This window comes from Danio rerio, chromosome 15, assembly GCF_052040795.2.
Source record: "Danio rerio strain M-AB ecotype USA chromosome 15, GRCz13ab, whole genome shotgun sequence".
NCBI lineage: Eukaryota > Metazoa > Chordata > Actinopteri > Cypriniformes > Danionidae > Danio > Danio rerio.
In genome coordinates, this window is record NC_141035.1 from 51,602,501 (window position 1) to 51,617,500 (window position 15,000).

The 15,000-nt window shown below is 37.0% G+C and overlaps 2 protein-coding genes and 1 long non-coding RNA gene across 9 annotated transcripts in view; 1 reads left to right on the plus strand and 2 right to left on the minus strand.

The window, feature by feature from the left end:
- LOC147840742 (uncharacterized) overlaps window positions 1-5,117 on the minus strand; it is a 17,117-nt gene extending 12,000 nt beyond the window's left edge. For all 5 annotated transcript variants that reach the window (XR_015509967.1, XR_015509968.1, XR_015509966.1 and 2 more), the window contains exon 1: window positions 4,955-5,117. This is a non-coding gene — a long non-coding RNA (uncharacterized LOC147840742). The remainder of the gene's footprint in view (window positions 1-4,954) is intronic.
- The window catches only part of map4k1 (mitogen-activated protein kinase kinase kinase kinase 1), a 78,715-nt gene that overhangs the window by 58,792 nt on the left and 4,923 nt on the right, over window positions 1-15,000 (minus strand). The gene's annotated exons all lie outside the window — the stretch shown is intronic.
- Window positions 7,982-13,307, plus strand: otx5 (orthodenticle homolog 5). Its single transcript, NM_181331.3, is given in 3 exon segments — window positions 7,982-8,278; window positions 10,483-10,634; window positions 12,040-13,307. Coding segments are annotated over 3 exon segments (870 nt in total). The 5' UTR covers window positions 7,982-8,181; the 3' UTR covers window positions 12,661-13,307.

Sequence of the window (15,000 nt, forward strand, 5' to 3'; positions counted from 1 at the left end):
CTGATTCAACTGATCTGTTCAGAGTGAGTCACTAGTGAACAACTTAGTGATTCAAATGATTTGTTCAGAGTGAGTCACTGGTAAACAACTCACTGATTCAACTGATCTGTTCAGAGTGAGTCACTAGTGAACAACTCACTGATTCAACTGATCTGTTCAGAGTGAGTCACTAGTGAACAACTCACTGATTCAACTGATCTGTTCAGAGTGAGTCACTAGTAAACAACTCACTGATTCAACTGATCTGTTCAGAGTGAGTCACTGGTAAACAACTCACTGATTCAAATGATCTGTTCAGAGTGAGTCACTGGTAAACAACTCACTGATTCAACTGATCTGTTCAAAGTGAGTCACTGGTAAACAACTCACTGTTTCAACTGATCTGTTCAGAGTGAGTCACTGGTAAACAACTCACTGATTCAACTGATCTGTTCAGAGTGAGTCACTAGTAAACTACTCACTGATTCAAATGATCTGTTCAGAGTGAGTCACTGGTAAACAACTCACTGATTCAAATGATCTGTTCAGAGTGAGTCACTAGTAAACAACTCACTGATTCAAATGATCTGTTCAGAGTGAGTCACTGGTAAACAACTCACTGATTCAAATGATCTGTTCAGAGTGAGTCACTAGTAAACAACTCACTGATTCAAATGATCTGTTCAGAGTGAGTCACTAGTAAACAACTCACTGATTCAACTGATCTGTTCAGAGTGAGTCACTGGTAAACAACTCACTGATTCAACTGATCTGTTCAGAGTGAGTCACTAGTAAACAACTCACTGATTCAACTAATCTGTTCAGAGTGAGTCACTAGTGAACAACTTAGTGAATCACATGAACCGTTCTGAGTGAGTCTCCAGTAAACAACTCCCCAATTCAACTGATCTGTTCAGAGTGAGTCACTAGTGAACAACTTAGTGAATCAAATGAACCGTTCTGAGTGAGTCTCCAGTAAACAACTCCCCAATTCAACTAATCTGTTCAGAGTGAATCTCTAGTAAACAACTCACTTGATCTAAATGATAAATTCAGTTTCCAGTAAAAACTCAGATTTAACTGATCTGTTCAGGGTAAATCACTAGTAAACAACTTTCTAACTCAATGATATATTCAGTCATTGAACGCAGAAAACTATTCACTGAATCATATGATCAATCAGAACAAATCTCCAGTCTTCAGTTAAACGCTCAATGATTCAATGATCTGATCAGAGTGAGTCTAAAGTAAACAACTCTATAATTCAGTGATCTGTTCAGAGTGAGTCTAAAGCGGGGTTTCCAAACTCAGTCCTGGAGGGCCGGTGTCCTGCATATTTTTGTTCCAACCCCAATAGAGGACACCTAAACCAGCTAATCAAGCTCTTTCTAGGTATACTAGAGATTTCCAGGGAGGTGTGTTGAAGGTAAACTATGCAGGACACCGGCCCTCCAGGACCGAGTTTGCACATTCCTGGACTAAAGTAAACAACTCACTGATTCAAAATGATCTGTTCAGAGTAAGTCACTGGTAAATAAACTCACTGATTTAATGATCCATTCAGAGTGAGTCGCCAACTCACTGATTCCTGTTCATGATGAGTCTCCAGTAAATCATACACTGATTAAAATGATCAATTTAGAGTACTTTAAGAAATAACGCACTGATTCAAATGACCTGTCCAGAGTGAATCTATAGCAAACAACTCACTAATTCAAATGATCCATTCAGAGTGAATCTCCAGTCAACTCACTTGATCAAAATGCTCAATTCAGACCGAGTCACCATTTAACAACTGATTCAACAGATCTGTTCAGAGTGAGAATCCAGTAACAAATTCCCTGATTTAATGATCCATCAAGAGTGAATCTCAAGTCAACTCACTTGATCCAAATGATCCGTTCAGAGCAAGTCTTCAGTAAACGGCTATCAACATTATTGAGCTGATAAAGGAGGAGGAGGTGTTGAAGATGAACACAGAGACTCTTGATGAACTCTGGGATCCTGCTGAAGCTTTCTTCTTCATTCCAGATGACTTTATTAATCAGTGATGTGAGTCATGTCAGAGATGTATGGATGCAGTCCTCCAAGCTCATGATGGAGTCAGACACAATATTCATTCTGTCTCCACTGCAGCAGGACTTTATATTCTATACTGGACATTATTTCTGTTCAGTGATGACACTTTAGTCTGAGCAGAGTCAGAGCGCACTGTCCTCATCAAATCAGTCAACATCAAGACATGATCAGATTTATAGAGCTCAAATCAGCAAAATCTAGAGGCCTTCACCTTTCATAGAGACACTTCTGACACCAGATCAGCAACTAGAAGAGCAGATATTATCTGTTGTTCGTAAGACTTGGATAGGCAACAAGACTTCTGTCAGGTATAGTGTACAATCAATGAACAATACAATTAATTACTCTTTCAAAAATCTATTTCTCTATAATATTCTCTATATATTTGGTTTTACTCACATGATTAATATTACCCCAGATCTATAAAATCATATATATTATAGTTAGAGTTCATCTCTATGAAAACATTTAATATAAAGTTTCTGTGGATGTTAAATGTTCTGTATTAACACCGATAAAGCACATTTACTCTGAAGAGCAGACCACAGACACAGAAAAACAACAACTATGAATACAAATGTGACCGTCCAGTTCGGTCCAGGCATTACGTGTGTGTGTGTGTGTGTGTGTGTGTGTGTGTGTGTGTGTGTGTGTGTGTGTGTGTGTGTGTGTGTGGTGTTTTTTAGGCCTGCAGATTAAACACTGTAAGCTTCTTATGTGGTAGACTTGTCCTTAATTTCAGTCAGCGCTGGGTCCTAAAGACACACCAGCAAGAGGAGAGGAAAATTCCAACACAACAACAACCCACACTCTATGGATGGATGGATGGATGGATGGATGGATGGATGGATGGATGGATGGATGGATGGATGGATGGATGGATGGATGGATGGATGGATGGATGGATGGATGGATGGATGGATGGATGGATGGATGGATGGATGGATGGATGGATGGATGGATAGATAGATAGATAGATAGATAGATAGATAGATAGATAGATAGATAGATAGATAGATAGATAGATAGATAGATAGATAGATAGATAGATAGATAGATAGATAGATAGATAGATAGATAGATAGATAGATGGAAGGAAGAAGTACTAAACGGTGGATGGATGGATGGATGGATGGATGGATGGATGGATGGATGGATGGATGGATGGATGGATGGATGGATGGATGGATGGATGGATGGATGGATGGATAGATAGATAGATAGATAGATAGATAGATAGATAGATAGATAGATAGATAGATAGATAGATAGAAGGAAGAAGAACTAAACGGTGGATGGATAGTTGGATGGATGGATGGATGGATGGATGGATGGATGGATAGAGTACAGAGAAATACAAAAGATAACCAAAAGAACAAAGTTTAAAGAGAACCCAACGTTGGGTCAAATATGAACAAAGACAAAGTTTTGTTAATTTTTTAAAAAATGTATATTTAAATTACACTTTTTAAGCCAATAGTTGGGTTTGTCCATGTTTGACCCAACATTGGGCTCTTTTAGAGTGTAATTGCTAAAAAAAAAAAAGTGTGCCTATTTTTAAAAATAGTTCGAGTAAAATGTTTTCCAATCCCAAAAAAATTAAAAATTCCAACACAACATCAAACCACACACTCAGTACAACCTAAATGTGCTGGGATGACATGAAAGAACTGAGTTAGTTCATTAGTTTTAGCATATTTAAGTGGATTGAACATAAAACAACTAAGTTGTCCCCAAAAAACTCAAGAATTTTGTTGTTTCAGCTGATTTTAAATGAGCAGCAGGTGTCCTTTGTTGAGTGTTAATTCATTCATTTATTCATTTTCTTTTCAGCTTTGTCCTTTTATTAATCAGGGGTTGCCACAGCGAAATGAACCGCCAACTTATCCAGCATTTGTTTTACACAGTAGATGCCCTTCTAGCTGCAACCCATGACTGGGAAACACCCATACACACTCATTCACACGCATACACTATGGACAATTTAGCCTACCCAATTCATCTATACCATGTCTTTGGACTTGTGGGGAAAACGGAAGCACCTGCACTCTCAGAAATAAAGCCTTCTGATGTGATTTTTGACCTGTAGCTGTGAAATAACTGTGATGTGCTCTAAACCTGCCGGATCTACTTCAGCTGTGCCTTATCTGACAATAACCAAACACCTGAGAGTGACCAGCAGCCAATCAGAATCCAGCAGTCAACAGACCAAGAGTATAATGAGCAATAATCTAAAAATATGGTCATTTCCATCAACTGAGTACTGAAAAAGTGGAGCATCTGATAAAAAGAAAACAACTAATGTTATAACAAGATGTATTTAAGTCCACACACACACACACATATACACACACACACACACACACACACACACACACATAATGCTATAATTGTAATATTATAAGTTAACAATAAAGTATTATGGTTCAAGAAGAGATTGACAGGCTGTGCTGACACTGCAAACAATGTAGACAAAAAGCAATCCTTATATTGTTTCAGCTTATTTTAACAAGTTAACCAAGTTTCAACTTATTATTTTAAGTTACACAAAGTTTATTTTAATATTTGAGCCATTTTGTTAGACAGGATGCGAGTTGAGATGACTAGAAAAGTTCATTTGAACTAAATAAATGTAAAGCTCAAGACTGCTCAGCGCTGGGTCAGATATGAATAAACCCAACAGCTGGGTTAAAAACCTCATTTAAATGTGATAAAAATAAAACAGACAAACCCAAAACAAAGTGTGTGAACCCGCGAACATGTGTGGCGTGAGTGTGTTTTTGTGTGAGTGTGTTTGTGTGTGCGTGTGCGTGTGTGTATGAGTGTGTGTGTGTGTGTGCGTGTGTGTGTGTGTGTGTTTCGGAATGATGCCCCCAAATGAAAAGTTTGGACTCACCAACTTTAGACGCGATGAGACTCCCGAATCCAGAAGATAACGATGATGATGATGATGATGATGATGATGATGATGATGATGTCCTGTGGTGTTTTCTTCGCGGCCTGTCGCTTCAGGTGTGTGTGTGTCAGAGATATGACAGATATGAAAGGTCTGAACAGAGGCTGTTATACTGTCTGTGTCTCTTTATATCTGCAGATAAACCCCTTATAGAGTTTCTGTGGATTTGAAACTAGAAGAAATCCGATTCAATTAACAAGCGCAGAATCCGCTTTACACACACTCATTTACATCCTCACGATCATAGCACAATAACACCGACACACACTGCACAACACACACACACACACACCTCATCTGATGATATACTCTCAAAAAATATATAATCACACTGATAAGAGCGATCAGAGAAGACAAACGGACAACACAAATGATCTGTGGGCTATATATCATCCTCATCATTATTATTATCCTTGTCATTATAATTATCACTATTATTATTAATATTATTAATAATATTATTATTATCATCCTCATAAAAGGACATTTAAGCGAATATACTAAAAAAAAATAGGTTATTTCAAAACAAATGTGGGTCAAATACGGACAAATACAAAATTGCATTCATTCATTCATTCATTTTCCTTCGGCTTATTTTAGTCCCTTTTTTAATCAGGGGTCGCCACAGCGGAGTGAACCGCCCAAAATTGCGCTATTTATTCTGTTACATTTAAAAGACATTTTTTAAACATGACAGTTGTGTTTTCCCATGTTTGGCCCAACACTGGGCACTTTTTAGAGAGTAAATTTTGATAAAACTGGCTATGAATTTAATAAAAAAAAAACAATCTGGGTTTAAATAACGCAGCACTTTTAGAGTGTGAATTTCAGATTTTCGTTTATTTATTTTAAACAGAATCGAAAACAAAAGGAAACCAATGTTTTAATCCAACGTTGGGTCAAATATGGACAAACTAAAAATTGCATAATGTCTTCAATTACATTTAAATTACACTATTTAACCCGAGAGTTGAGTTTGTGCATATTTGACCCACGATTTTACATATTATTTGTGTAATCGCATTTTTTTAAAAATAGGTAGCCTAGTCTAAGTAAATGTTTATTTTTTTACAATCACACACTCTGAATAAAACAAACTGTTTTTGCCCAACATTTAAAAAACGTTTAAAACAACCCAGAATTAGTAAGTGAAAAATTATTAATATTTGGAATTCAAATCTAATAATAGAAACCTCTTTTATTGTTTTCAAGGATCTCGGGGGTCTATAATAAATATAATCGACACACAAATGATGAATGTGAATTTTAGTAAAGAGTTATAATAAAGAGCCCAGAGAGAGATGGTGATGTGGATATTTGTGGGATTTATGGAAAACACTGGGTCCTTTTGTTTCTTTAATCCCTTTTAGACGCGCGCGCACACACACACGCGCACACGCACACACACACACACACACACACACACACACTCCAATTATTTCAGTATTTTGCAGCGATGTGAAATGATGAAATGTGTTTTCGTGAGTTTGTAATCTGCTGTCAAACTAACGGCAATCAAACGCGGAAATCTGTTATTGATTAAACCACATGATCATTAAACACATCTACATTATAGGAATTGGATCGGTGATAATTATGCATGCATACGAGACTTTTAAGCTTTAATTGCTTCGTTTAGCGGTTAAATAAGTCTCTGTGTTTGACAATGAGAACTAAACAAGTCTGTGAAATAAAGTCGTATGAATTCTACGCAGTGGAACACATGCTGTATGAGTGGCTTATATACAAAACAATGAAGCCGACACAATGAGCTCATGAACTGAATGAGCAAATGAATTAGTAATAATCGATTAAGAAAGACTCTCAATTATTTTAAGCTTTCTTATAAACATACTTAAATAATCTGTTTTAAAAATGATTTTTTCAAAAGTCCAAATAAACAATCGCAAAATAAGCCAAATAAAAAGCCTTAAGGAACATGCAGAAATCTCAGCAAATCCACTGTATTGCACTGTACATTACTATTAATGATGTCGCATAATAAAAGGAAGCATTACACATTTGATTAAAGGTTTTGGCTACATGTTTCTTTGTACATATGTGACTTTCATATTGATTTCTAAGTGTGTTTTTCGGTGTTTTAGACTGCACACAAACAAAGCATGCATGCATTTACACAATAAAAATACAGTAACTTATAGTAAATACTATAGTGTGTGTATTATAGTAGGCCTGTTTACAAATCTTTAATGAATGCTCCAGCTTAGTGAAATAATAAACTGCAATGAGAGATGTAGTCTACTTTAGTACAGAGTAAACTACGGTGTGTTGTACTGTAAATTACACTGTAGGCTGCCGAAAAAACATTGGTCTTTCTGGTATATTACTGTAGCTGTTGTGTTACCATAGCAACTGTAGAATCACCACAACAGATCAATTACGAAAGTTGTTTTGTTACCATAGCAACTGTAGAATCGCCACAACAGATCAATTACGAAAGTTGTTTTGTCACCATAGCAACTGTAGAATCACCATAATTTATTACTTTAAATGCTTTGTTATAGATCAAAAACACTGCAGTCTAAAAATACTGGCCTTTTGTAACCCAGCATTGGGTCAAACATGGAATGCTGGGTTCTTCAGTTCGGTCATACCAAACATTGGGTAAAATCTGGTCCAAGAAATTTAGATAAAAAAATTAACCCAGCAGTTGGTTTAGTCCGCATTACACCCAGAATTGGGTTGAAATAACCCAGCATTTTTAAGCGCATATAATATTTGCCATAACAAAATAAAATTTTAGAGATTTTAAAATTTAAGATAAAAGAGAGTGTGACGTGCGCGCGCGCGTGTGTGTGTGAGAGAGAGAGAAAGAGAGAGAGAGAGAGAGAGAGAGAGAGAGAGAGAGAGAGAGAGAGATGAAGGAGGGGTTTATTGAGGTCTTGTCGGTCTGTAATTAGCCGCCTCCTCCTCCTCATTCATCTCACTGTCACCGGGAGACCGAGACACGCGCACCGAGCGCTCAACCGCAGCACCGGACACACTAACAGACCGCTGATGAGCTCACACACACACACGATCAACACATACACACACTCGAGCTCGTCTACACGCTGCTGACTGATAGAAAAAGTCAATCAGAGACAGAAACACACAGAAAGAGAGAGAGAGGAGGAGAGAGAAAGAGAGAGAGAGAGAGTTTAGTCATGATGTCCTACATGAAACAGCCTCATTACTCCGTTAACGGGTTGACTCTGACCGGTACCGGGATGGATCTCCTGCACTCCGCCGTCGGTTACCCTAGTAAGTGTTCTTTTACCTCTCCGTTCACTCTAAAACATGCTGGGTTATTTAAACCCAATTCTCTGTGTAATACGGACTAAACCACTTGCCTGGGTTACTTTAATTAAACTATTTTTAGGACTATATTTAATCCAATGTTAGATTTGTTAATATTTTACCTAATGTGTCTTTAAATAACCCAGCATTTCTTAGAGTGTTCATTGCTGATGTGTTTGATATTATTATATTAATGAGGGTTTAAAGGATTGTTGACTCTTATGACCCAATTTTGAGTCAAAAACTCAACCTTTGAGTTCAAATGTGTAATTTAAATTAAAATTAAAATGTAACCAAGTTATGAGTTCGTTCATCTCTGATCCAACATTGAGTAAAAACATTGATCAGAGTGTGTGCTGAACTGTAATGATGATGTATGTTGTTTTATTAGTTTTTAATGCAATTACATTTCTCATATTTGTGTTGAGTGATTTATTTATTTCTAATTTAAATGTTTTATATGTGTTACGAGTTATCCGTTTTTAAACGCTGTTTTAACCTAATGTTGGGTCAAACTTTAAAAAAAACAACCGTTCAGTTAAAACAGTGTATTTAATTTAAATGTATTTACAAGCTTTAACCCAACTTTTGGTTGTCACTAATTGACCCATCATTGAGTTAAAACAGCCCAGCATTTTTAAGAGTGTGCGCAGAATTGTAAAGATGCGGTATTTTGTTTTATTCGTTTAAGATCTAGAAGAAAATGAAGAAACAATTCTCATTACTGTGTTGTGTGAATTTTATATTTCCAATATAAATGTTTTATACATATTATGAGTTATCTTTTTTTAAAAGCTGGGTTGTTTAACCAAAATTTTGATCAAATAATGAACAAACCCAATGCTTTATTAATTTCAATTTGATTTAAGTTATAATTTTAAGCAAATAGTTTTGTCATATTTGATCAGCCGTTCAGATTAAACAACCCAGCATTTGTGTGCGCGCGTGTGTGTGTGCGCGCTTTTGACAATAAAAACATTTTGCATTGCGCAGCTCGATTATTAACTCTAATTTCTTTAATGATTGTAATGGAAAAGTTTGTAAATTAAACACATTATATTGAGTTTGGCACTTAAGTATTTCGTTTAAACAATTGATTTTAAGTTAAAAAATAAACATTGAAATGAGCATCAAAATGTGACAAGTAATATTGAGAATTTCAATGACAGCTTAGTGCAAATATTTAATATATAGAGATATGAAAACTGAAGCGTGCGATTGAATGAACATGTTAATAGCGCATTTCTAATTATGAAGTGATTAATTTCGTAAAAGGTCTAATGGATTGATGATTTCAGAGATGCGAAACAATTATAATCACACATCATTGATTAGTTCTGCTGTTTAGATTAAATAATGCGAATATTACGCATAATTCCTTAAATTATTCAGATATTCATTCAAATATATAAAGTTTAATTTGCATTTAAAAAAATCAGGTTGAGACATGCAGTTATAATGCAGCTGTTTAGTCACAATCATATAATAAAATATGTTGCTTTGACAAATACAAGGGGAAAACATCTTAAAAGGTGTAATAAAAATGTAATTAAGATGATAGATAGATAGATAGATAGATAGATAGATAGATAGATAGATAGATAGATAGATAGATAGATAGATAGATAGATAGATAGATAGATAGATAGATAGATATTTCTCTGGAAACTTCCAATCGAACAAGCTTTTTACTAAATTAATCACTAAATAATTTGAAATGCGCAATTAAAAATGTTCATTTAATCGCACGTTTCGGTTTTCATGTTTCTCTGTTAAATATTTGCATTAGGCTGTCATTTTCGAGAATTTATTGAAAATATCTATATTAAAGCTTACATTTTGGTGCTCATTTCAATATTTATTATTTTGACTTCTAACTCGATTCCTATAACGAAATAAATCAAAGTGCTAAACTCAATTTAATGTTTATAATATTATACAAACGTAATAGCTTTCGATAACAATAATAAAAAGATTTAATAATGATAATAATAATAATAATAATAATAATAATAATAATAATAATAAGTTAATAATCTTGCTCAGCAATGCAAAAAAAATTTTTGTCAAGAGTACACAATTTTGGCCCAATTTGTACACCATATTGGACCCAAATATGCGTTAAAACAACCCAGAAATGATGAATTATTCGTCTGTTTTTCCCTCAGACACTCCACGGAAACAGCGGCGCGAAAGAACCACCTTCACGCGTGCGCAGTTGGACGTGCTGGAGGCGCTGTTCTCCAAAACCCGATACCCGGACATATTCATGAGGGAAGAAGTGGCTCTCAAGATCAACCTGCCCGAGTCTAGAGTCCAGGTGAGGCCAAGTCTTTTTTATTGTGATGTGTATTGTGCAGTGCTGTATATTGTGTGTGTTGGTGTTACATATTACACTACAGAAACCTTGTAATAAACTGCAGCACATTTACTGCTATTCTACACACTTACTTCTCTAGATATTATTTATTATATTATTTAAAACCACTAAAATGTCAATAAAAGTCTCTTTGTTAAACTGTAGAGTTAAATGTTCATCATCAGAAGTGGACAGAGCAGAGATCAACATCCCATAATGCAATTCACCACTGCAAATAAACACAAAACACACACTATACTGAAGAAACTGATCATTACAGATGTTTTGTACAGTCCATGCATTAGAATGTGTCCTGGATAACTGTATTAATCAAACATTATTATTCCTTTCCCAATGTAACGATCATTTTTACATCCGAAACCCGTCATATTTAGATAAAGAACTATTTTCTGTCATATTACAGGACTTACAATATCAAAGTTTGTTTAAAACACTCATTAACCGTCATCTGAAATGTGTATTCTTTGCTACTATACTTCAAAAACACGCCATTTTACATATTTAAGATAACATAATTAATATTTTACACTCAATCACATTTTGTCTGGTCAATTAAATAGAACTGATGATGGCCAATAAATTATTAGAGAATAATACACATGTGATGCAGTAATAATGACGTAAAGCAGAGCACATTATTCTCCAATAATTCTCCATCCTGGTGATTATTGCTCCTCTCCACTGCTAAATCCACTGTTGAGATGTACTTGAGAGTGTGTTAGTCAGGTGTGTATCCTCCTCAAGCGTCTCCTGTGTGCAGCACTAATGTCCTCCATATCTCCTCCTCCTGTCGTGTTCTGATGTGATTTCTGACTGTTGTAGCTGTGAAATAACTCATAATATCATTCAGCGGAGTGATATGGAGCTGTAATTACCTTGCTTAAAAAGTAACTAATACTTTAAGTTCAACCAATCACAATCAAGCATCGAATGGATACATTGTTTCATTCGGTTACACTGAATGGACATTTGACCAATCAGATTTAAGCACTGAATGGATACATTGTTTCATTCGGTTACACTGAATGGACATTTGACCAATCAGAGTCAAGCATCAAATAGATAAGATATTTCATTTGGTAACACTGAATGGACATTTGACCAATCAGAATGAAGTTACACTCAATGGACATTTGACCAATCAGAATCAAGCATCGAATAGATTCATTGTTTCATTCGCTTACTGAATAGACATTTGACCAATCAGAATAAAATTACACTGAGTGGACATTTGACCGATCAGAATCAAGCGTTTAGTGGATACATGGTTTTATTGTGTCTCACTGATTATCTGACACATTACAGTACTGCAAATTCAATCTGATCTCCTGTCCGTCTGTTTTAGGTCTGGTTTAAGAACCGTCGTGCCAAATGCCGGCAGCAGCAGCAGCAGCAGACCAGCGGTCAGACCAAACCCAGACCACCCAAGAAGAAGTCTTCTCCGGCTCGTGACTCCAGTGCCAGTGAGCCCAGCGCCAGCACCAATGGCCCCTACAGCCCCCCACCACCCCCGCCTGGCACCGCCATCACCCCCAGCTCCAGCAGCGCCACCGTATCTATCTGGAGCCCGGCCTCCATTTCTCCACTGCCCGACCCGCTGTCCGCCCCCAGCACCGCCTGCCTGCAGCGCTCCAGCTATCCTATGACCTACAGCCAAGCGCCGGCCTATGGGCAGAGCTACGCCGCCTCCTCATCCTACTTTACAGGCCTGGACTGCAGCTCGTACCTGTCCCCAATGCACCCGCAGCTATCAGCCAGCGGGGGCGCTCTCAGCCCAATGAGCGGAGCCCTCAGCCAATCGCCGGCCTCGCTTTCATCTCAGGGTTACACCGCCGCATCACTGGGCTTCGGCACCGTCGACTGCTTAGATTATAAAGACCAGACGTCAGCCTGGAAACTGAACTTCAACGCCGCAGACTGTCTGGACTACAAGGACCAGAATTCCTGGAAGTTCCAGGTGCTGTAGGCGGAGCTTCAGATAAAAAAGGCGGAGTTTAAGAAATGCATTCGTTTAGAAACTACAGAACTTTCTGTGCAGTTAAAGAGTGGGGGTCTCATTTATAAACCTTGCATAGAAACCTTATTAATAGTGAACGTACAGCTGAATATGTTTAATTTATTTTTAATTATTATGACTTTATGGTCATATATGATGATTAAAGTTGTTAAGTCAACATTTAAAGTTAAAATAGTTTCCTTGGAGTCTACTCACAGCTGCGCACATGCTCCTGTTCAGTTTGTTTTTAATAAAATCAAACTTTTGCCTGTTAAGTGGAGTACGCTTATTTGCACCTCTGGTTTTATTTTGCATACGCCATGTTTATAAATAAGACCCCAGGTCATGTGGTATTCTAAAAGAAAACACTGAGCTTCTAGAAATTTGCTCATGACTGTTTTTCAAACGATTTGAGGCTTAATCAGATTATAAAGACCAGACCTCAGCCTGGAAACTGAGCAAAAAGGGCATGAAATCACCAAGAGGCGACACTCTAGTGCAGTTTGGGAAACAGCCACTAGATGGCGCGGCGGCTATTTTTGGAATGAAAACTCCAATAGAACGACAGCATATTATAAGTCTGTAAAATAAACTATTAAAAGTGCTCATGATTGTGATGGTGAGTGTTTTATTGTCGTCTTTCAGGTTGTATCTCAGCTTTAATGCACTTTTTAAATAAATAAACAAAAAACAAAGCAGCTGCTCGCCATCGCGACAGCAAAAAGAGCCAATGGACAGCCGACCACTTTTACTCCAAAACGGCGGAATCTGGAGCTGTTACTGGGCGCTGCTGTTCCAATAGAACATTCTGTTGACTGTCGCCTCTTAGTGATTCTAAGCTCTTTGACTGAACTTTAACAGCACAGACTATCTGGATCACAAGAACCAGAATTTCTGGAAGTTCCAGGTGCTGTAGGCGGGGCTTGAGATAAAAAGGCGGGGTTTAAGTAACTTATTTGTTTCAGAAACTAAAGAACTTTTTGTGCAGTTAAAGAGCCAGAGTCTCATTTATAAAAGCTTGCTTATTAATAGTCAACATACATGTGAAAAATACTGGGATCCAAACAATTGATTAAACAAAAAACAAAGTTACTGCTCATTATTTAAGTGTACGGCAGAATATTCATTCTCTTTTCAGCTGAGTCCCTTTATTAATCAGAGGTCGCCACAGCAGAATGAACCGTACGGCCAGTGTAGTTGATCAGTTCCCCTATAGCGCATGTGTTTGGGCTGTGGGGGAAACCAGAGCACCCGGAGGAAACCCACACCAACACGGAGAGAACATGCAAACTCCACACAGAAACACCAACTGACCCAGCCGGGACTTGAACCAGAGATCTTTTTGCTGTGAGGCAATCGTGCTACCCACTGCGCCACTGTAACACCCTTACGGCAGAATACATGATTATGGCTCACATATGATGATTTAAAGTGGATCCGTTAAGTCAATATTTAAGGTTAATATGTTTACTCAACACCGTTTAATAAAAACGCTGGGTTCAACACAATCTCTTCAACTTAGATTAACATACGTTTTGTTTTGTACAATTTTAAGTTGACTGAACATCAAACAGTTAAGTTGACCCTAAAATGTGCTGTTTTAGCTCACTTTAAATAAGTAGGCTGAACATGCAGTAACAATATTTACAGTCTGCTTACAACTGCGCACATTACCCTGTCCAGTTAGATTTTGTAATAAATCACTCTCTTGTCTCCACTTCTGTTTTCTGCATACGCCACGTTTATAAATGAGACCCCAAATCATGTGGTATTTTAAAAGGTTTAAATGTAAGATCCGGAAAAAAGTGCGTTAATTATTTCATATCAATTTAAGGCTTAATGTCTGTAAGCCCCTCCCCCTTCCACAAGTCAACTCTGTTCTGATTGGTCAGCTGACCGTCTGTTTGGTCTTTCTGTGTCGGAAATGAACAAAACGTCCATTTCAAAGTGTTTGTATTTGGCGAGTAGGCGGGATTATGCAAATGAGCAACTTTGATTATGTTGATGTAGATCAGTAGCAGACAAAAGATTCGAATTTATAATGAGTTATTAAAGCAATTTAGAACTGACTGCTGTTTTTGGGAGATTGTTTATTCATAATGCACTTTCTTGATGAACAAATTTGTAGACTGTCTACACTGGAGGATAGCTATGCTACAAACTACCAATGAGATCATTAAAAAATAAACATATCATCTGCTCTTTAAAGAGATAAGAACCCAAGAATTAATTACTCAACCTCATCATGTTGATCCAAACCATTGCTTTTGTTCATCTTCAACCAACACATGACAATATTTGAGATGTAAT